Source organism: Hippoglossus hippoglossus, chromosome 23 (genome assembly GCF_009819705.1).
Source record: "Hippoglossus hippoglossus isolate fHipHip1 chromosome 23, fHipHip1.pri, whole genome shotgun sequence".
Lineage (NCBI taxonomy): Eukaryota > Metazoa > Chordata > Actinopteri > Pleuronectiformes > Pleuronectidae > Hippoglossus > Hippoglossus hippoglossus.
Window position 1 is genome coordinate 3778846 of NC_047173.1, and position 22847 is coordinate 3801692.

A 22847-nucleotide genomic window follows, 5' to 3' on the forward strand; every position below is an offset into this window, starting at 1 on the left:
GTAACAGATAGGACTCTTGTTGTGAAAGGCAGGGTGTGGAAAACAACAGCAGCACTTCACACAATTTAACAAGAAACTACAAAGAAGGGATACATCTGTAGCAGGGCTTTGCGTATCAAAGTAAATTGACCATTTTACCTGCTGTTTTACATCAAAACGTTTCACTTCTCGACGCTGCGGGATTTCACCCACTGTGACAACGGGAGTCTGGACGTGCTTTTTTTTTGGAAAAGTGCTGAAAACAAACTTTAGCTGTTGATTTGGTAACTTCAGCATCCTCTCCGAGGTGACACCTCTGTAAGGAGCCCTTAATGTCACTGGGGAGTTTGAAAAGACGGCACAGCAGCACAATGAACTTGACTGAACTCATTGAGTCATCAGAAATCTCAATTTCTGGAGCTGTGGGTCTGAAAGTCCGATGGATTCTCACAAACCTTTCATCTTATTGACTATTCATGGTGATCCTGGGAAGTTCAGTGTGCAAATTTGCCATTTGGACGAGCAGTATCTTCAATATTAATAAAAACTGAATATATAGGTGACTATTGCTCTAATATCAAACTGGGACACAGACGCACTGCACAGGTGCTGACCTTTGTCATGGCAACAGCCTTTTAAATAAAAAATTCAAACGTATAAAATTCACAAACGTAAAAAGCTAATTCTGTTTCATTTAATGAAAAACACCGACTATAACATCTTCACTGCCGATAAACCAGGAGGGATGAACACAGAGTTTGCTAACTTCACTCTGCAGCAAAGACTCTGCACACAGACGATAAAGATTGACAGTATATTGTGGAACTGTTTGAAGAGGACTCACTTCTGACGAGGGATAATTCTGAAGTAGCTCTGGAGCGTTAACACAGGTCAGTCAAACAGCCCATTCCAAACATGCGGCTTTAGAACAGGCACTGCACTGTTCTAATCCAATGCAACAGCCCTGCAGTATTTTATCAGGGCTTCCATAACCAGGGTTTGATGACCGTTGTTTTGTCTTTGTTCAGTTCAGAGTTGGTATTGTATTAACAGTAACATGTGTTTCATACATTGTATCCGTCATCATATCAGAAAACCTTCAGTCCTGGCAGAACCCCCACTAGCAAGCGTTGCCAGCTGAATCAACACCTCTGACACCATATCAACAAAACCTAATCCAACACAATAAGCTTTGTAACAGTAGAACTTACTGCAGGGCTGTTGTATTAATGAATGTACAGGAGGTGTGTTTGATAACTTGAATCCTTTAAGACTATTCCCTCAGCACTTTGTTAGATAAATAAAAGCAGTAAGAAAGTGAAGCACGCATCTATTGATGTATAAACACTACAACTGTTTGATAAGAATGGGGAGCACTGTCACATGTGAGTTAGTGTCCTGTTTTTCAGATTTAATGTTTTTGATATTATGGGATATGGTGTGTACCAGGATCTCAACAGTACCAGGCTTCTTGTTCTGAAGATAAATTACCGTTTCTACCTTTTCAGACAAATACAATGTTTATTTGTTTATTTAAAGATTAGATTTTTTGAATGTTTTCCATCGGATAAATAAAAGGATTATTATCTTGCAAAAAAAGCTTGTATGCATTTATTAAGAGACCTTAATTAGTAAAATATATTTAAATAAATCAGACCTAATCTAATCTAAACCTAATATAAACTGCCCCAGTGATAGTTCAGCAGCTTCGGTCCTAACATACATCAGCTGCCTGTTATTTCTACTTGCAGCATATTTGGGACAATCTATAGATGTATGTGATGGGCGACTGAGGCCACATCCACATGACTACGTTTTTATGTGGGATGAAAACTGAAAGAGAGCCATAATGCTTAAATATGTACAGATCCTTTCATCTTGAAAACGCCTTTCTCAAATGAAAATGAAGTTATATGGACGTGGCCTGAAACCCATAGAGCCTCACCGCTAGCACGGCTTAAAAACTGCTCGCTGTGTGGAAACTTAAAATATGTTAAAAAGACACAAGGTTTTGGTTACACAACCATAGTTTATTACTGATGTCATCACTTACACAGACAAAAGAAGTGTTCAGCGATACCTACTTAAAGGTGATCAGCAAATCATACTTGAGTAACTAGTTGAAAACCGTTTGGGGATCGTTGTTGTTATCACACAGCCAGTGTGTATGGAATCTGAATTCGAGCTGTGACTTAAAAACACAAAATCTGGTAAAAGTGGCAGGAAATGGCAGAGTGATTTTCAGAGAAAACATGGATCCAACTTTCTGACCGTTAACAGCTTGTTGGTCTGATCAGTTTGTGCTGTAGCTAAGAATTTGGTCAGTGGAATCAGATTTGGCTCTTCAAGCCTGAAATTCCTGAACTGCCAGATCTTTTATTAGGGTTCAGCAGGACGTCCAGGGTGATCGTGTTGTTCTCATGATACAAGCCAATTTGTCCATCCAAGCGGAAGCATCCAAAATTCGCTAATGAACAGAAATGTGCTATAACCTTTTAGTCGATACTAGATATCAAACAAAAGCCTGATACACTACTAAGTCGCTCAACGACTCAACTGGTAGTGAGAATGAAGAGCGCTCACTCTGCAGCTACTTCTGGAGACTGGAATGTCCTAGAAATACACTGCAAACAGACCCTCTTCCCCAAAAGATAATCATGGACCGTTCATCTTATAAGCAAAATTTGAAGGATTCCTGTTGACTGAGATTTGCAGCTCTTTTACAGCACTGGTGAACTTCAGCTGTCCTTGTGTGGTACATTGATGAATGGGGCTGTGTTTTGGTTTGAGAATCACCCTGAATATCTGCTGCCCCGTCGCATGTTTTCATCTTCATTTGAAAATACAATTTGTTGGATATGAAAGTCACAACTGACTGATGAAACAAAAATCACAATTTGTATGAAGATTTGCTTTCAACAAACTGACCCCGCTGTTCACCCCGGTCAACTTGTGATGGAAATTCCCCTATAAAGAACATAGTACTCTATAAATTAACATGTAAGCAAAGTTCACCTTTGTATTCCACTACGAGCAGTAACAATGTCAGAGAATAAATCCTGTTGTCCGGTAAGGCTAGTCCTCCAAAAAGAAGTGTTGAATGATCAGTACTTTTATTAGAATCTACTCTTCTGTTTCATGTCCATTGAGTTCAAGAAGAAGCATTCAGAGTTTTCCAAGGATTAACTGCAGTCCAGAAGAAAGAGTCTCTATATACACAAAGGTCCTCAGCATTATTCATTTCTCCTTCGATGATCCATCAAAGACCGGAACCGTTGATTCACCTGTGAAAGAAGAGACTCGTGTTAAAAGGAAATCAAAGCTGCGACAGTAAACCCGACCCATCTTATATAAAATGTACCTAATAAATATAGATGTATTGTGTTTGAATAACATCACATTTTCAGATATATTCTGCAGATATGTGTCTTAGTGGTACAACACTAACAATCATCAGATTTACATAAACACAACTCAACATTATCAACAAAAACATCCAAAGTGTGAGACTCCCGCCAACACTGGTTGAATGTCAAAGATGTTGTCAAATCAACTACAAAATTGGATCCATTATTCAACAGTGAGACCTCTTCTCACTCTTGCAGTTTACTTTTTGAGCGAAAAAAATGTAACTAAAGATTTGATGTGTTTTTGCCGCTTTCACTCAGTGCAATATCAACACAGCACTGATATCACCTTAGGTCTTTATACAGATTTAATGGATACGGACCAGCATTAGCATTCATTAGAAGTTGTGTTTCTGGTCACCTGACTAATGATAGTCCAATATTCAATCTCCTTTTTGCTCCGTTTTTGTTCACTACCAGTTTCTGAGGAAACTCTTTAGTAGCTAACCTGCTTACACTTAAACAAAAGGAGTAAGGGTTTTCAAAGTGAACCCAAACAGCTGTAAGTCACAAAAAAAAAGTTGATTTCCAATTCTCTCACACTACAAGTAATGTGAACATATTATATTTAGTAATTTTATCCATTGACAAGATAAAACTATTGCGTATACATACTTTAAGGTTCATCCTCTTGGTACCATGAAAGGCTGTTTATTAGCACATGATGCTAGCTGAGGAAAATTTGCCATGGAATGAATTCATGATCGTCAAAAGACAACGATTCTGGTTAAATTCTGTGAAGATTTCTTTTGTATTTGAGAGGAATCTAATCGGCTCATTTAAAAGAACAATAAATCTGCTTCTTCACACCATCTACACAGTCAGTCAATTGTTAAGGTCATGGTTTAGGAAACACCTGTGGGATTCTTTCAGATTCCAGTATCTAATAAAAGGCTTATATTGGCCTGAACTAGCATATTGATTGATTTGTTGTAATATTGTATTTAGGATAGAGGAAGCTGCAGTCTGGGTTTGTGCTCCACGCTGAGGTTTCGCTCTCCGAGTTCGATGCTGTCAGACACTCTGAAGACCTCCATTCTCCTTGAGATTAAATTGCCTGTCATGAAGCTCAGTGGCTGACTGGCAGCTCCTCTGCTCCTCTAAAAGTGCATTCTGGAAAAGACTCTCGAGGAACATAACATAACAACCTTCATAACGACGTCCGCTATCGATTCCGACTGTCAGCCGCCATGTATGTTTGACGGACTGAGGGAAGCCGGCACCGAACTTGTAAGGCTCCATTATCGTCGCTGAACTTTTGATGGGCAACAGACAGCCCCGACAGCCTGGTTAGATTAATTCGCAAATGGGTCATTTGACAGTGAACGGGGCAGAGCAGAGGCGCGGCGCTCAATTATGCCGGAAAGCAAAACAATCCAAAAGCCATCAGGCCATCGCTTGACAAGAAAACCTGCATAATCATATCAAACACAGGGTGAAGAGTTTCCATAAATTCAGTTCGTTGGTCGCTGAACATGCTGCAATGAATTTTCCCCTTTGCAGAGTCATTAACTTTCCGAGCCGTCACTGTGATTAATGTGCCACTAATTTGAGAATAATTCCACACTGAAACAACAATGAGCCTAGCGGGTTGTTGTCAGAAGAGAAAACGTTGCTTGCGTCTTCAGAGATGGATATACACTGTCTCACTTTGTGGGGGGGGGGGGGTCATTAGTAGTATTTGAGTGACTGAAACAATGCTAAAAATGCTGACAGGAAGTGTTCAGCGGGTGTGGCGTTGGTGTAATTGGTGGCTGACAAGTGCTAATTTAACTGGCAAAGGATTAATTTCCATTTAGAGCCTGGAGTAAGGTTGGCTGGAAGATTTAACACAGCAGGTGCACGGGCTTGTGTACGTGTAATTCAGCCGTGTAATTGGCACACTGCAGTGTCCTTCTCCGCAATATGTTTTGTGTTGTAACTACCAAGACTGGGATTCTCACAGAATGGCCATTTTGAAGCTGCTCTAGGCAAGATTTTTCATCAGCAAAAACAGAAAGCAAGAACACTGCCAGCCCACCTCCACCCAAATTACGTTTGACTGTCGGAGCAAATGGGGGATTATCAGCACAAATCAAAACTCAATCAATGAGTGTTCGTGAGACAAATTCTTAGAAGACACGATGCACCGCATTCATTTTAACGGTAGCTTAGGAATTAAGAGAAGGGCGGATGGATGGTAGGAGAAAATATTCAGTATTCATTTGTCATCCACACTTAAAACAAAAACCTGCATCTACCACAAACGCACAGCAAAGCAAACTGAACTCTGAGAGGCGCTGGCTGACTCTGGCTGTTTGCTCTGAATATGCACAGAACAAGAACACCTTCACTGCCCCAAGTGGCAACAAGAGTTCACACTTCTGCTTTTTTCTCTCGCAGATTCACTTGCCAGAATTTCTGCAACATGACACCAGTTGGCCAAAGAAGCAGATTGAATAACAAAGGGTTCTCACATCAAAGCTTTTGTCTCTTTTTATAACCCTTTTAAGTAGTTTGGAGCAATGTTATTATTTTTACCCAGTTCTGACTGAAGCTTCACAGCGTAAAATGACAGCAACAACATCGATTTTGCTGTTGTGCTGTTTAGTGTGATAATTCCAAGCCAGTATCTCTGGCCAAAGATAATAGATTAAAAAAAGAAACATGAATCTGAAAGACCAGAGTGAATTTCATGTTTTGTGGTTCGGTGACACAGACTCTTCTGTAGAGAAATAGCTGTTACTGTAATGAAAGTTTCAGGAGTTCAAAAGTCTTGAACGTAGACTGTAAAGCTGCTATCAGACGTGCACTGAACTCTGGAGATGCTCCACAGTTTGTATGTGTGAACCCAAATGCCCAAGTTAGAGCCTCCGGACTTTCTGCAGACTCTCTCCGCCTGGCCCCATGTCAGTTGATCGGACACGGGTCAAACAAAAGACTTAAAGCACACGTCAAATACATTTTTCTTATAGATTATTTCTGCCCTTTTAGGTAGTTGTTATCACACTGATATATATTCAAGTGTTCGTTTTCTCAGTAAGTTTTGTTTTAATTAGTTATTTGATAATATTTAACGTCACGCTTGACCGCTGACACCTGCTCGCAATTAGTTGAGCACTTGTATCAGACCTTGTTACCACGGTTCCATCCCCCAATAACTAAAGGCAGACTCATATCTCCTCATATCTGCCTTGTGGGAGGAAGCAGCTATGTTATGGCCGCCTTTAAATGCTAAAAGTTTGCTGACTTTGAAATCTTTTATACTTGTCACTGATAAATATCTTGATAGTTTACAAACGTAAAGCAAGCTACTGACTTGGGAGCATCTGTAAAATGAGCTTCACTTGTAGCAGCTGTTTTCCAAATCATAGGAGATCTTTTTCTGCTGCTCATGACATTTTTTCAGAATGTAGCTACAAATTGTTCACATTGCTATGGTTTGTATCTGTCAGCAAACAAAAGATTAAAGATCTTTGAGGATGTTGAAAACTAGGCCAAGTTGAGCAGGATGCCGAGGACTTGATTCAACAAGTTAATGTAATTCTGGATTCAGTTTTGACAAAATAATACTGGACAGCAGCTCTAACCTCTGAAATGAATTCTTCAGAGATGAATTTAATCTGAACAATCTGCAATGGTGAGAAGGAGACATTTCTGTGTGTTGCAGAACAGTTTGTTATTGGTGGATTACATGAAATCCACTGAGAGTCGAATTTCCAAATGTCAGAATCTGGCAGGTCCCATTGGGGCCAGACGCTGTGGCAGAGACAGCTCTGTCCCCGGGTCAGGAACACAGACACAAATGAATGATCTGAAAGCACAATTCTTCTCTTGGGTTTTTTTTTTTTTTTCTTCTATAGGAGTAATCTGCTCGATGCTATAAACACCTCACTTTAAAAAATCATCCTGAGTGCAGAACTTTCCTGAGAATTGTTTTTCTCCTTCAAACTAAGAGACACTTTCGACTTCCTCCTGCTCAAACTGCACCGTGCGTCTGGCAGGATGAGCAGGGACTGAATAGAGAAGTTCAAACAACATGTGGTAAACAGCAGCACACTTACTAACATTGGATCTGTATTCAGTCTCATCCCTCTGATATAAAGCAACACACACTCCAACACCGTGTGCAGTCTATTTAGGTCACCCTTCCAGGATTTGTGTTTACAAATCCAAAAAGACACAGTTTTAAATGTTACCTCTCGCCGCCATTCAGGTGCCGCACGTGGACAAAAGTTTAACGCCGGAGCTCAGCTTGCATGGCACACACTGTTCATCACTGGGAGATTTGCTCCAAAGTGACAAACTATATTCCCCGCTGTGTCCTGGGCTTTGTAGTAGCCTGCATTGTTTACTCTTTGAATTCTCAAGGTGCTTTCAGTCCGTTTGAATGCATTTTTGATACAGAGCGATGGAGGTCAGTATGGCTGGGGGTTCCAGGTTTATGTTGTGCTGTTTTCCCAAAAGAGGTGAAGAAGAAAGCGTGACCGGGGGGGGGGGGGGTCACTGCTTAAGGCAGCCTGCAGAAAGACTGGAAACTCAGGAAACTTGTTTCTCTGGCTGAGTTCAAAGGTGCGCGAGAGGAATCCTCTGGGTAATGCTGATGCTTTGAACAGGTTGTTGTTGTCTCTTTGGATCATACACCTCGACTCACACTTACCTCTCTCTCAGGTGGAGTTACACTACTGGGAAATGTGGTTAATAAAACCATTTGACACGTCTTTTTCCGGGAAAATGAGATAATATTCTATTTTCACAATTAAGAAATCATGAGACACAATAATGATCCCTGTTTGGAATCAATGTTTTTCAATTTGACGTTAGGTTAACAATAAATAAGGCCGAGTAAAATAAAACAGTAAAACAGATCTTTACCTGGACTCTGCCGTGAAGCATCTGTTGTTACCAGAGCTGCTCTTTGTCCGCAGAAATCTTTCCAGTCATCCAGTTCACAAGAGACAACAAAAAACACAAAAAGATATATTTAGCTTTTATACTTTCAGGTCTTATTAAGACCTGATAATTACCTAGATCTATTTCCAGATGTTTCCGACATTCAGGATTGTCTAAGAGGCTTCGTCTGCTAAAAGAAAGAATTATATATAAATCATTTTGAGGTCCCGACAAGTCCCTGAATCAATAGCCCCAGGCTCCAGGCTCCCGGCTCCAGGCAGGTGTGGTGCGGGCAGCTTAAATAATTAAGTACATGGAGAGAGGCAGAACTGAAGTCCACGGGTCGTCATAACAGAGTGAAGGATATGGGCATCGTGTTACAATGTTAAAAGCACGTAATTGGAGTGAGTAATTGGCCAGTTTGGGTGCTCGAAGGGGCCTGAAAGTGCGAAGGAGACATGGCAGCCCATTGATTACAAGCCCCTTGGGGGTCCAAGCAGCGCCTGCAAACATTAGCTGTTTTTAGGTCAAAGCAAAGCAGACGACGGTAACAAAAGACACGGCCTCTTGACTTTGAAGAGTTGACGTGTTTAAGGTCAGATTCAACAGGTTTGAATATAATACAAGGAAAGTGACAGGTTTGTCTCTTAAACTTACCTTAGTGGTTTTGATCTTGTTCCCTGTAGCACAGCTCCAGCCCTTCAGATCAGGAAGAACTTTGCATTCCTCCCCGTCGAGGCACGGATGCATCTGGCACCACCACTTCTGCTCCACTATCGAGGCTAGCAGACACACGCTGGGGTTAGAAATGAATTTTTTCAAGTTGTCTTTAGGCCATCAGGCCAGTGTTCCCTTCAGAAAATAATGAAACGTATTCTAAGAGATGTCAACAAATAAAACCGAAAAGAAAACGTGAAAGACAAACTAATCATTGTTGTAATTCAAAGTCATGTTCAAAGACCTGATCCTACACCCCAATTTATCTCTAACACTGCATCCTTGCTAGCAAAGCCACAGTGTTTCCCATTTACTTTCTACACTGTGGCGACCCGCCATATTTGAATTAGTTCCACCACAGTTTCATAATGAACCAAAACATTTTTTTATAATAACATAAGACATCTCTAACTTGGTGTGTACAGGGCTATTTGCTGCATGCTCCCTCACACTGTCGTGCTACCGCATTTTTGCAGCGCCATCCTCTCCTCTCACTGTGGTCCAAAATGTAATTACCGTCCACGCAGACAGTCCGACCTCATAGTTTCAACTTATCTTGTATGAATTCATTCTGTGGGAAATGCTGAATGACAATAAAAAATTTGATTTATGATTTAAATGTTCCCTATAGCTAATATTATGTCATGGTTATAGTAGCTGATGTTAGCTTAGCTTATTGTTAGTGCTAATGTGCTAGCCTGCAGGTGTTCTCCCAGTTTTTTTGCCACTTGCAATGAATGTTGAATTAATATTTAGCTTAAAAATCCTGATTGCACAAATGCTGTCTGTTTGTTAGTCGCTATCCCGTAGGCTGGGAGCCAATCAACAAGGTAGTGCATGAGTATTTTACATGTGTCTGACCCTGCACTGATCACTATCTGCTGTCCAACAACATTGTTGATGTGGTTAGGCAGCGTTAATGATTTGATGCCACTTTTTTTTGCAATTCATCTTAGCTGATTTAATCACTAAATGCTGTTTATTTTTATACTGAGGAAAACATAATTAAGATTAATAGGCGGAAAAGAGCTTTAAAGCGATATTAGGACTTTTGGATCCGAGGCGCATTAGATTTCGGTTCCGTAGGTTTGTCATGTTGCCCAATCAGCATGAAATATTCAGATCTGGGACTGTGCGAAGTAAAAGTGTGAGGATTTGACACATAATTATCCTTTTATTAAATAACCAAATCAAAAATAATGAGCCAAACCTGCCTCAGCTTCCTGCTTTACTCTGAACCTTAATTTAGGACATATTTTAGGTTTTGTTGCAAACACACCTCCGTGATGTGGTGAGCTTGTGTCACAATCGCACGATTTTAGAGCCTTGTCGCACACATCCATGTGTTAGAGTGAAGCACAGTTTGTTGGGTACATGTTGTAGCCCACTGTACATGACTCTCATCATGTGAGGGGGAAACCTTCCGCTGCAGTGAGGACACCCCCTCTGTCGCCTCCATAAAAGAGAGCATTAAGCTTCTGCTACTCCATTGTGCAAGACATCATTTAAATGTGGGATATTACAGAGGTCATTATCTACATTCCACACACCCTCCACCACCATTAGCGCTCTTCCTAATGAAGAGAATGGTTATTATAATCCACATATAACACCGGAGCTTCGCCAGGGTAAATTGCACAGAATGGATACTTTATGATACAAGGGAATCAATTTGTATCACACAGCTACGGTTATAGCTGCAGCGCGGCGTTAAAAACTGCATCAGGTCAACTGCAAGCAGATGGTGGTTGTGGAACAGTGGCTATTAAGAAGCCACAAAGGTTCCTAGTGAAATGAAATGGGCGTATTGATGACCAAACATACATAAAGTGCATGGGACACATTTCACTTAACAGTTAATGATGCTTTTAAAACATGAAGTCTGAAAACATCTGGGAGCCCCAAAAAATCAATTGATACTTTAAATTTAATTTATTTTATTGTGGCTGTAAATCTCTGCTTTGACCTTGATAATCAGGCATGTGTTTTGCATGTTTATGTAGCAAATGACTTGTAACTCAGTTCTAATGCTGTTAGAACACGAGGAGCTGAGCTATAATCAGGTTTTTATGTTCAGGAAAATCACGACATTTATCCTCTGATGAAACACTGGAATGCTTTGATTACATTCATGTGCCAGTATTGAAGATCACAGTGTTGGGTCTTTGGAACGTGGCCAAAGCATGTTGTTCTGGAACAAGTGTGACATTAGCTCGCGGAAAACCTACAGCAGATTGTCACTTGTAATTTAGCTGTTTATGAAGCGCTGACACAATTTTCCACACCAGGTTACTCATCAACGGTGGTAGATTTTGAGGCGGACGCGAACAATTGAACGTTTAAAATCCATCTGATGGTTTATTGGCCAAAAGTTGCATGTTATTAGATTTTGACCAGTGAAAAGCCTCCAGCACTAAGCATCAGTGGAGCAAAGCAACTTATATTTACTGAAACACTTATGTTGTTTGATTCATTTACTTTAAATCGTATTGACTGTATTGACCCTTGTCTTCTGGCATATTTTTGCTGTGTTTACTCTGTGTCCAAGAATGATTTGTTTATTTTCTGTACTTGGCTATATTGTTAGAGTTAAAATAAACGAATGAATGATTCTAAGTCCAAATTTGAGGTACTGTAAAAAAAAAATTGGGCTTAATCTCTAAATATTAAATGGGAGTTTATACTTCCACCATACTAATGTGGGTAGGAAATATATTGCACCATTTATCCAGCCACATAATTACCAGTTATTAGAATTATACATATTGAAAACTGAGTTTAAAAAGTATAATTTCTTGTTACAGATTCAAACAAAAGTCAAATTAGATCCACCTCAACTAACTAATACAGTCAAATGCTACATACACATTAATGCATCAGAAAAAATTAAGTACTTTAATTTTATAATATATACAATATAATAACCTTAGTGTCATACTAAGAGTTTTTCTTAAAATACTTGCAGTGCATTTTGAATATAAATGCATTAAAATATTATGGATGCAGGTTGTTTACTATTGGAGTAATCAAACATTTATATACGTGTGGTTCTGCTGCCTATAGTACATCCTCTTCTGTTGAGTGCACACTGCAGTCATCAGTCCATCCACTGGACTTAACCCGTGAACTGCTGCTTCTACAGTCCAGTGGGTGGATCTAATGCTGATCTGATATTGAGCGCAGAAGCAAAGTGGGACATGTCTATTTGTTCCCAGTTAGTGATTCTGCGAGGGTGGAAAGCACTGCTCTATCTCCAGGAAAACAGAGGCTTTGCTGACACGCAGCAGTTTCTCCTCTCATGATGAAGTAGTTATGTGATGTAATCTGCAGTTTCACTTCACTTGATCTGAGAGCATAACAACTCAGTTTTAAGCCCTTGAAGTTTCCTTTGTGTTTATGCCAGTGTTTTCGGCTGATCTGCCCCAATGCGAATGTGCATTTATCTCAAGAAGTCCCCATATGTTTCACTGTCAGTGAAATGTGCAGGTATTTTCCGGCTCCTTCTCTTGAATTACACATTCAAATCTATTCAAATTTCCTCAGATGCCTGGAGGCTCATTTATCTTCATGTAAAGGAGGAGGTTGTCTCACACAAAGTTGAGCCAAAGGTAAATCCCTGGCTGGAGAAGAAAGAATAATTAAAAGGTTAAGTGCTGATCATTTTTTTCTCGGAGATCACCCACAGAGCTTTAAACTGAGGCCAATGGCTCACAGCTCTAATTTGCGGAAAATGTCAATAGCAAAATGTCAAGGAATAGGTCAAACATGATTGGGTCCAGAGTTCAGCCACAATCCGGCACTTTTTAGACCAAAGTGAAGCAGCCACTTCAGTCTGACCTATTAGTATGCTAAGAGACCCGCTCAAAAAGTCATTGACTTTACGGCCTTCAGTGAGCAGCTCCTCGTTCGTTCATTGGCAAAGAAAAGAAAAACTGTTTGTGTGGGCCCAGGATTCACCGGACTCCACTCACCGGGTGCATTTAGGCAAATATGGCAAGAGACACGTCAGACCGATGCAGTTCGTGTCCTCAGTAAATCAGACGGCTCTAATGATTGAATTACAAAAACTACTGCTACGAGACGTTTTTACTGTTTGAGTATTTCTGTCCCAACTATGTTTGGGTGCCGAGATCTGGTGCCAATCAGGCACCGGTTCCTACCGAGCCTTTACCTAACGCACACAGACATAATGTAGATTTCAAGGGCTGAGCACTGTACTGAAATAGTTGTCCTGCTTACAGGCAACATTGCCGCACGGGCCTATAGTTAACATTACACTTGACTTTGGTCGCAACACACTCTCTACATTAGCCTTCTTACTACTGAAAACTTCAACTACTTTGCCCCAAACAGATGTTTTAGGTTTTTGAGTTTTGATCAGCCAAATTCCATATACGTATTTATTATAATTGTAACACACTAACCCATTTGTAAATAGAAACAGCTTATTTATTTTTTAGCCTGAGTTTTGACATTTTACGCCACATATTGTCTACCTTTTACTCACCTTCGTAGACAACCTTGTATTCTTTGTAGTCCGCACATGAAATGAAACTACAGTACCCATGTTTCACCTTGTGTCAGAGGTAAACACATCTTTTAAACTTGGACTTATCATGGAAAGCGTATACACCTAGACCACTCTGGTGTGCGCAAGTTTTTCTTCTCCTGAATGTTTTATTGCACCTCCAGTACCTGGCTGAGCCTTTAAGCCTGGTGAGCGGAGAATGCTGTAATCCTTCTGACATTTTATAGACTAAACAATTTATTGAGAAAATAATTAAAAACCCACACCGCATGGAGATTTAAACTAAATTTAAATTCATTAATTCAGATCACTCTATGTAGTTATCTCGACTCTCTTCTTCATATAGCGTAAAAAGATTTGTGTGTACAATATAAGTAATACAAGGATTTGTTATTGTGTAATTAAAGAAACTACTTGTATAACTTCAAACAATACTTATTTCTTTTCATGCAGTTATAATCTGATTGCACGACAAAGCTTGCTCTCATTTTATGTCGTCTCCTGACAGCATCTCTTAGAAATATGATTTAAGTTGGTGCACTGGAATACTTATATGATGATCTCAGCAAAACTAGTGCTCAAGATTTGTGGAAAGGAGTCTCAGCAAAAAAAAAAAAAAAAAAAAACGAGGGTAGCCCATGAAATATTCAGCTGCTGGAGCGTACCATCTACACACGACGGGGCGGCTCTGGTGGTGCCGGCCACTTGCCCAGGGAAGCAGGAGCACTTCACAGTTTGCGACCGCTCCTCGATTTTGTTCTTGTTGCAGCAGCGGTGCAGCGCCACCACCTCGCAGGTGCCCGTTCGGACATGGTGCGCTGCTGGAGAAATGACAGGGAAAATGGAATAATCAGCAGTGGGGTAATAGTTATTGCCTTCATCTCCACACCCACTCGGCTGGCCTTGGATTGAGTCCCATAAGAGTTTCTCTCCTGGGTCTCTATTGCCTGCTCCGCTCCATCCCTCTCATCCGTCTCAATAATAAAACAAATTACCAGGGAGAGCAGACTAGCGAGGGTTCCTTTTATCAGAGGGTTCATTCCCATCTTTATATGCATATATTCTTTTTAAAGTATCATTTGCTTGAGTGGCCTAACATTCTTTAAGCACCTCATTTTCATTTTAGGCTGAATGCTGGTCTTCATTGTCTTTAGATAATGTAAGAAATTAAATGGGTATTTCAGCCAATTCATTATTAAATTGGGGGAATCACAGGAGGCAGTTTAAAAAGAGATAATGGTCAAATTAAAGGCAACAGAGGCCGAGATGATGAGTTTTAATTTGTTGTCAAAAAGTGCTGAATCCTACATTTCCCAAAATGCAATAGAAAAGATTAGTCGCTTCCACTGAATTTCAGTGTGGTGCTTTGCAGCACATGACTGTTAGATCGGTGGAGTGCTCCTTTAAACTCATGTAGTGTTTGCTCCAGAATTGTCCTTATTCTGTGATTTAAAACTTCTTTAATAGTATGAGTCAAGCTTGAAAAACATTGGAACGTATAATTCCCATCATGCCGTGCTCCTGACTCGTCCCTGGCTGGTAAATAACCACATCTGTAAATCCCATCACTTTAATAACACATATCTTCCATAAGAAATGTGAAGCACTATGTACAAATACAACAGTGCTCCTATGCAGTGAATAATAAAATAATAAAAACTGGTTTCACAGATGTTTTCTGGGGAGAGTAACGCATCCCTGATAAATAACATATGAACTTTAATTTTACTTACTTCTAGATTGGCATGATGACATCACCAGGGTCATGGTCCCTTTATGACCTCAATGGGACTGACACCAGACTCATGTCATTATAAGCATAATTAAGGACATTATTTTTGTCCTAATCACTTCCTTTTATATAAACACCTCAAGTATGAGATGTCCGTGGTAGGAACAGATATCGATCCAAGTTTTCCACGATGAGTCGAGGCACTTTTAGAAAAAGAAATTCCAATATTTGAAGGGGAGAGTGCAGCGCTGCAGTTTTAAGAAACGGTTTCCAGATCACGCTCCGATGTCTGAATTATTTAGAGCCGGAGCTGCTCCATTCTCTTTTAATTGCATGTGACATTTTCATGAGTTGTCCTTCTGTAGAGATGCTCTCTGCCGCTGAAGTAAACAATAAATATGAAATGACTGTGTGAAGCTGCTCCACACTGCAGCGGCTCAGCTAAACCCACTTAATTACACTTTTACCTTTTATATTAGTGCATAGCAACAGTTTCCAGCTGCTGGAAAAAGCACCTGCTGAGACTTACTGTGGTAGAATCAGATATGAGACAGATTAATATTTGTCTATCAGCAAATGATTTAGCTGTGTTTTTTTTCTTTCTCGTGTAGCTGGAAACACGACATGACGCATGCTCCAGGAATAGAATGTGGGATCAGGTACGCATGTGTGCAATGCCAGACTAATGCTGACCGTCATTTTAGTATGAGTGGAACCATGGGCTTGTACGTCTGATCGAAACGGGTATGCAACTCCCAGCGAACACGGAATGCAGTAAATTAAGGTCAACTCTTCGGATACAGTGTCCTGGACACTTCGGCATGCGGATTGAAGCAGTCGGGGATCAAACCACCGACCTTCTGGTGCTTGGTGCATAACTGCCCAGCTAGAATAAAGCTGCTGGTGGAATATACACTAACTAACTAACTAACTCGACACTTCATTAGGAATAAAGAGTTAAAACTAAAGCAGACTATTACATTTTATTGCATTGCACCAGAGAGGAGGTTCTGTTATTCAGTTGGCTGTTATTAATATAAATGGGGTGGACAATATAATAGTAGCTGTTATACTGCAGTACAGTTCAACAGCAGCACAAACTGCAGCCTCCAAAACGCCTGAATAAACCCCTGTTTCAACATTATAACCTTAATGAAGGGCGCAGATATTGCAGGGCTGTTTTATTAGCCCGCATTACTTTGAGTTTAGTGTTCCTTATAAACTGCTCACTAAGTGTGTGATTGAACAGCAGGTAGAAAAGGACAAAAATATATATAAAACAAAAAGACAGAGACAGGAAACATAAACTCCGTTGTGATTTTACATTCAACCGTTGATTGCATGCTTGCTTCAACAGTCCCCCCACCCCCCACTGTCCTTCATACATCAAAAATAATGCAGGTAGTCGCCCAAAAGTAGCGGGATGCTTCAAGCACAGCCAAAACAAGAAAAGATATGAAAGACAAACACGCAGCCAGCTGAGCTGCTTTATATGTTTGTAAGAGGAGTGCTGCCAGTGTCTCTATAAAGGACACGCTTCACACTGAGAGGCTGCAGTGTTTCTGACTGGATTCGGAGTTCTACTCGCCGACTCGGCTTCCCCCCGCCAGCAAGATGCAGAGGAGAGCATTTCACTCAGGAATCAGTGTGTCCTGCAAAGCCACGGTCCAGCTTTAATCATGCTGCGCTGCCGCTGTGACACAGAGGATCCCTTCGGCTCTCGACAGGCTGCTGCTGCTGCGGCTCTGGTCTCCAGAGTCTTTCAAAGTTGTATAAGACGGGGGTGCCATGAGATTTAAATATCAGGCTGGTCGGGTGTCCTGGTGGAATCAGTGGTTAAGATGCATGTCCCTTACAGTAACTGCACCGTCCCTGGTTTGATTCCAGCTTGGGACTCTTGTTGAATGTCATACTCTTCTCTCTTTCAACCTTTCTGTCACTATCACAAAAGGCAGAATTGATTAAAAAAAAGAAAAGCATTTATACATTAGGGTCATGTAACAAGAGATTGTGTGAGACTTTTATCTCAGCTTAAAAAGTCCATCAGACCAATGGCGCGGTTTCCCATGACAATATCTCTTGAACTTTCACTGGGTATATGGGGGTGTATAATGTAAGAGTCAAAAGGAAAAGGGGAATTTGCATTTCAAGGAAATTCAATGCAGCTAGTTACAAACAGTAGACTGTATTTAAAGGTATATCTGGGATGGAAAACACTGCCATCTTTGCGTCAGAGTCTTTGCAGCAGCGAACAGGGGATGGAGTCACGGTAGCGAAGTCCTGCTGATACATGCGCTCAGCCAATCAGGAATCAGTCGCAGCTGTCAATCATGACGTTTCAAAAACTGATTAAAACCAAACTTACTGGCAAAATGAACAGTTGAACAAACGTCAGTGACTGAAACCATCTTTGAGAAAAGTGTATTTGAGTTGTATTTTGACTCTTTAGTTTGGCTCACACCTCATTTACGAACATAGAGGAGGTGGGATTCATGACCTATACTGCAGCCAGCCACCGGGTGGCGATCAAGACGCTTTTAGCTTTGCAGAGCTGTTACCCATTAGACATGTTGTGTTGCTTTTCCTTTTAGCTAAAAGGTAAACTGTAAAGAGCGACATCCAAACAACAAGAAAACAGCAGAACAACTATTAATATCTTTGCTTAAATGATCAGATTTCATGTGAGAGTAGACAGGCGCAATATATGCTCGCAGAACTTCTAATAGGTAATTACACGTTTCCAGGTTGATTCCCCGAATCCCCTCAACACAGGTGTCACAGTGGAAAGGTCTCATAAATCTGTTTGGAAGAAATTCAGCAACAAATTGTGTAGCTTCAGACAGACTGATCTTTCAAAACCCACATCGAGGGAGTCAATCAGCAATTATGTTTCCAACAATAGAAACCTCCCTGAAAATATAAATAAATAAATCAGGGCACAATGCTGTGCCACAATATAACATTTTAAAGATAGCAGATTAAAGGTCTGAAATGAACATTCTGTCAAAGGATAGGAGACATTTTGGACTCCTCGTCCTCTTTCATAAATTATCCTCCTCTTCCTCCTCCCATTTCTTCCTCCTCCTCTTGCTCTCCAGGGCAATCTTATCTCGAAGTTTGATAAAAAGCCTTTCACTTTCGTCTTTAGTGCTCATTTCTGTCATTTTCCAAGCACGACTTGGTGTTACATAATCCAAATGTGGTCACATGAAAAGCAGGGATATTTCCCCTTAAACTCGGATCCGCATACTTTCTACTGCTACTGGTAAGGTCTGTTAGAAACACCTTCAGTTGCTTACATTTGTGATTGAGGCAGTTGGGTTTTGTTGTGTTGAACTGTGTGAAAAATTCTGAATAAAGTATTTATGTAAATTCCTGGAACACGTCGTGGGTCCAGTCCTGCGGCTGCGAGTGAGTCAAAGCAGAACCCCCCCAATACCAGAAAATCCGAATACACTCTGGAATATATACACTAAACACACTCTACTGGACGTAGACTCTGGAAGGTGAAGCCAATGCAGAAGTGCCTAAAACCTGTATTCTCTCGAATGACCTTCACTGGTTGCAGAAAGAAGTCAGTTCCTATAGAAGTCTATGAGAAAATGACCCAACTGGCTCTCGTGCACACAGGCTGACGTTATTTGCAGTTTTGGCCAATAGATGCCGAAGGTCTTCCGTCGTACGACATATAGTGGCAGGGAATTCATGTCGTGTATTGGGGGCGCCAGTTTTTCCAAGAATTTGATATGATGTATAATTTGTTCCTGAGCACACTGTTGGAGAGGTGGAACACAGGATGTGGTGCCTCCTCAACAGGTGAGCCCACAGATTCGTATCAGACAGTTTCATGGTACAAAGACAACGAACCCTTGATTGTTACTTTGCCATCTACTGTGTTGAACCCAAAATACTTCCCAGGTATTCTGGTGTCAGGACGGCTTTGCTTGCTAGCGTCCTCCATTTTCATAGCAAAACAATGCAACGACTTCATTTCCTGCTAGGTCAAGAGGGCTTTCAAAAGGTCAAGCTGATGGTGATCGCCCTCTGCTGGATCAGGAGACAAACCACTTCAGACGGTCCGATGTGTTTCTAAGCTATATATTCACATTTAAATGGATCATTACACTTTCCTCCCAACATCCAAATGGATTTTTGACTTTCGAATAGAATTGATGGCCCCATCATATATAACCTTTTAAGATGTGTTAAACCCTCAAAGCAGCTCGGGATCAAATTCTGACCTGCTCCTTTGACCCAACTCCAACATAAACCGCCAACACTGAGCCGACTATCAGACTGTATTTTGGTTTTAACCAGGCACTTGTTCATTTTAGCGAATCTTTTGAAACCAGACCTGCTTTCAGTGAGAAGAGATTGGCTCTTTCTGTCTGTGCGGCGCGGAAATTGCTCTACTTGAGAGGCTTAATGGTTTAGTCTCTGGAGACAGAGGAAACTGCAAATAATGCATAATTTGTATCATTCATGAGGCTGTTGTGAATGATAATGTAATCATTGCTTTGCTTCATAAACAGCATAGTGTGCAGCCAAAGCTCTCAGACGGAGAAATGATCTGTGCAAACCGACATAATGACAAGCAGAACAGTTGTGTTAACATTGACGAACAGATTGTCCCCTTTCTGTTATTTAGTAGGTGGGCGCTTTGAAGAGTGAAACATGAGCAACTGCTTTACTCCAAACACAATCAGATTCAAGGAGCCAGACCCAATGCAACAGAGCATGTGGATTTATTGTTTTTTTTCCTCACACTGGGACCTGTAGAGGCTCTGACTCTTGGTTACTGCTCTCTCAAGGGTGAACGCAGAGTTTTCCTTCCTGGGCAAGATGTGTTTTTATGCAACACATATGTCATATTTAGTGCAGAAGGTCTGAGGTGCTGCGTAAGCAACAATGTTTGATGCATACTATAACACAGGATGCACTGTAAGTCAGACATCAAGGTCACACACGTCGTTGTCACATTTACAACAGGGAGGAGAAGCACCTTTTTAAAGACACACTGCAAACTGAAACTACACCTGCACCACCCGAGTGCCCCATGTCTAAAAATACACAGTGGGAACAATCAAACATATTTTATTCCACTCAGGTTCAAGTTCCCCCATAGCAACATGTGTGCGGATTCTAGCCAAGTGTTTTCCCATTGTGGACACTGTAATTCAAGGCTGTAGTGTGTCTGCGGGGATCGCGCTAATACAATTTGAAGGTCAAAATTGTTACTCTCTTGCACCCACACGGCCAACCATCAATATAAAGGTACTGTGTTCTGAGATGTGGCACATTATGAAAGTGCCACAGAGATGTATCCAATGCCTGTTGTACTTTTCTCATGATATAAGCTGATTTTGACATAACTGACACAAAACAGTAAGTAAACTAAAAGACTCATAGAGCTCAACAATGTGGTTACACAAGTAAAAATCCCTTCATTTTCTGAATAGATATTTTGATTAGCAGCCATAATATGGCTGCAACTCTTTTCATGAGGATTTTTTGAATAATCAATGGAATTGGGAATCTCCTCCAGAAACCACATCCATTCTAGAGTGGGTGGTCACTGTTTTGCTCTGTTAGTTGTTAAATTAATATTTGATAAGGTAATAAAGCTCAAATGTCTTTATTTACACAAATTACCAACAAATCCTGGACACATCCCCTAAATTAGGCCTAAATTATGCATAAAGTCTAATACCCCAAAACACCAAAGTTTAATTAGAGTAATTTGCAACATAATACTCAAAACACTACACGCAAACTGGGGGTGGAAGGATTACGATGATGAGTGCCTCGAAACCAAGAAACACTGGACAGGAGCATATTCTCTCTTTTACATTTTGGCTGTGGTGTATCTCCCTGGAAATTAAAACACACACACACACCAACAAATATGACATACCAGTTCTATGTTGTCAAGGACTCCAGTAGCAGCTCACACTCTTTTGCGACAGAAATGTCGTAGGAAGTCGAGCGCTTCTCGCCTCCAGAGTTTTCCGGTGGCCAAGACCACGGTTACTCTCAGCTGTTTAAACTGCTGGCACAGGCAGGGGCTAATCCATGTGAGGAGCGAGGTGGTCCTGAGCCATTCAAACCGCTGGCATGTGAGAGAGGGGCGGGAGGGGATGGGGGACATCTCTCAATGGTAGTCGATGTGGGGGTTTAGGTTAGTTTCAGCATAGAATTGAAAATGATCGCATCTTTCCACTTTCACACTGACGAGTGGTCACTGTTGGCGAGCGCTGCCCACCTTTTAAATAGTGTTAACTTTTTCATGCATACATAGAAATGTCATTATGTACTGACGTCCCAAATGGTTTACACAACAGAAGGTGGCGTTTTAAAACAGGATCTACCCATAAGTGTAGATTTTTTTTTTTGTATAGAATAAATGTGATATTAAAACAAATATTAATGTATTTCATCAAAAAAACGGTCATATGTTATTATTGTTATTATCTCTTTAAAAAGTCTGGATATAACACAACGGGAGACGCTAATTAAACTGAATCAGATGTCCTCACAGCTTGTGAGCCCAGTCGGCCCGGGAGTGAATCCGTCTCTCTCCTCTATCCACTCTGCCTCCATGCCGGTCAATAAAGGACGAGCACAGAGGTGAACAGGATGACCACCGGCACTCATTAATTTTGTATTGTAAACATCCACCGCAGGACAGGCTCTTCAGTGGCAGTATGGCTGTCTGACAAGAGAGAGCACAGGCAAACCTTCTGTCTTCTTAAATTAGAGCGCAAAGTAAACCGACTATACATCGCTGTCAGAGAAGATGACGGCGTGAAGTCGTCTTGCTGACACAAACCGCTTATTTAAAGTGGTCAAAGCTCATATGTTTGTCACTAAATCAACTCGTCTCCATGTTAAAAAAAAAAAAGAAGCTCCTTGCTGGTCTTTGTTTTCGTCGTCGTCTTGTGTGGAAGAAATACAGTTTCTCTGTTTTGGATGTGTTCAGGGTTCATTTCATCCCCTGAATGATAACAGGTTTACAGCTCCAGAAATATCACCCCGGGGGAAAATAGGGTGTTGCGGCGGCTATCGCAGAGAAATCCAATGCAAGCAAGATTATTCGGATCCACTTCCTGCTGAAATGATGAGGGCCTTGAGCGGGGATCGCTGCCAATCAAAGCCCGCGCACATCAAAGCGCCGCGCTCCAGTCTAATTGGTCGACAAAAGAGAAGAGAGGTGCGCGGTCTTGATCATGTTCACAGATGGACATCCTGTCGGAGAGCAGTGCTGCCTGCACACCACCAATTACCTGAGGCGGTGTATTGTCAATGGGACTCCCGGTGATGAAACGTGGGTTGGCCTCTTCTTGTAATGTTGCTGAGTTGCCATAATTGATCTCCCTGGGTTTACTAGTGACGATTGGCCAACAATTTTAATGAGGCTCGGGTAGACGGGTTTGACTCATACCTCCAAAATAGCTGTTTCAATCCAATTATTCCCCCATTTACCACCGTGACATTTTATTTGTGATGCAGCACAGTGAGAAATCTCCTTCCAAAGCACCTCACAGGAGAAGTGGCAGCGACTGTGGCAGCACTCCTCCGTCTGTTTGTCCCGAATTCCTCCCCCCAGTGTTGC

At 41.1% G+C, this 22847-nt stretch overlaps 1 protein-coding gene across 2 annotated transcripts in view; it reads right to left on the minus strand.

The window, feature by feature from the left end:
* Window positions 1–1983: 1983 nt before the first annotated feature.
* Window positions 1984–22847, minus strand: part of LOC117757484 (chemokine-like protein TAFA-2) — a 56764-nt gene continuing 35900 nt past the window's right edge. Inside the window, exons 3-6 of one of the 2 annotated variants that reach the window (XM_034578686.1) lie at window positions 14169–14321; window positions 8916–9040; window positions 8241–8297; window positions 1984–3263 (exon numbers count right to left, since the gene is read on the minus strand). In XM_034578686.1, the coding sequence (XP_034434577.1) occupies window positions 8268–8297; window positions 8916–9040; window positions 14169–14321 (308 nt within the window). In that variant the 3' untranslated portion in view covers window positions 1984–3263; window positions 8241–8267. Of the gene's footprint in view, window positions 3264–8240; window positions 8298–8915; window positions 9041–14168; window positions 14325–22847 lie in introns of both variants that reach the window. The other variant, XM_034578684.1, reaches the window with a different exon arrangement.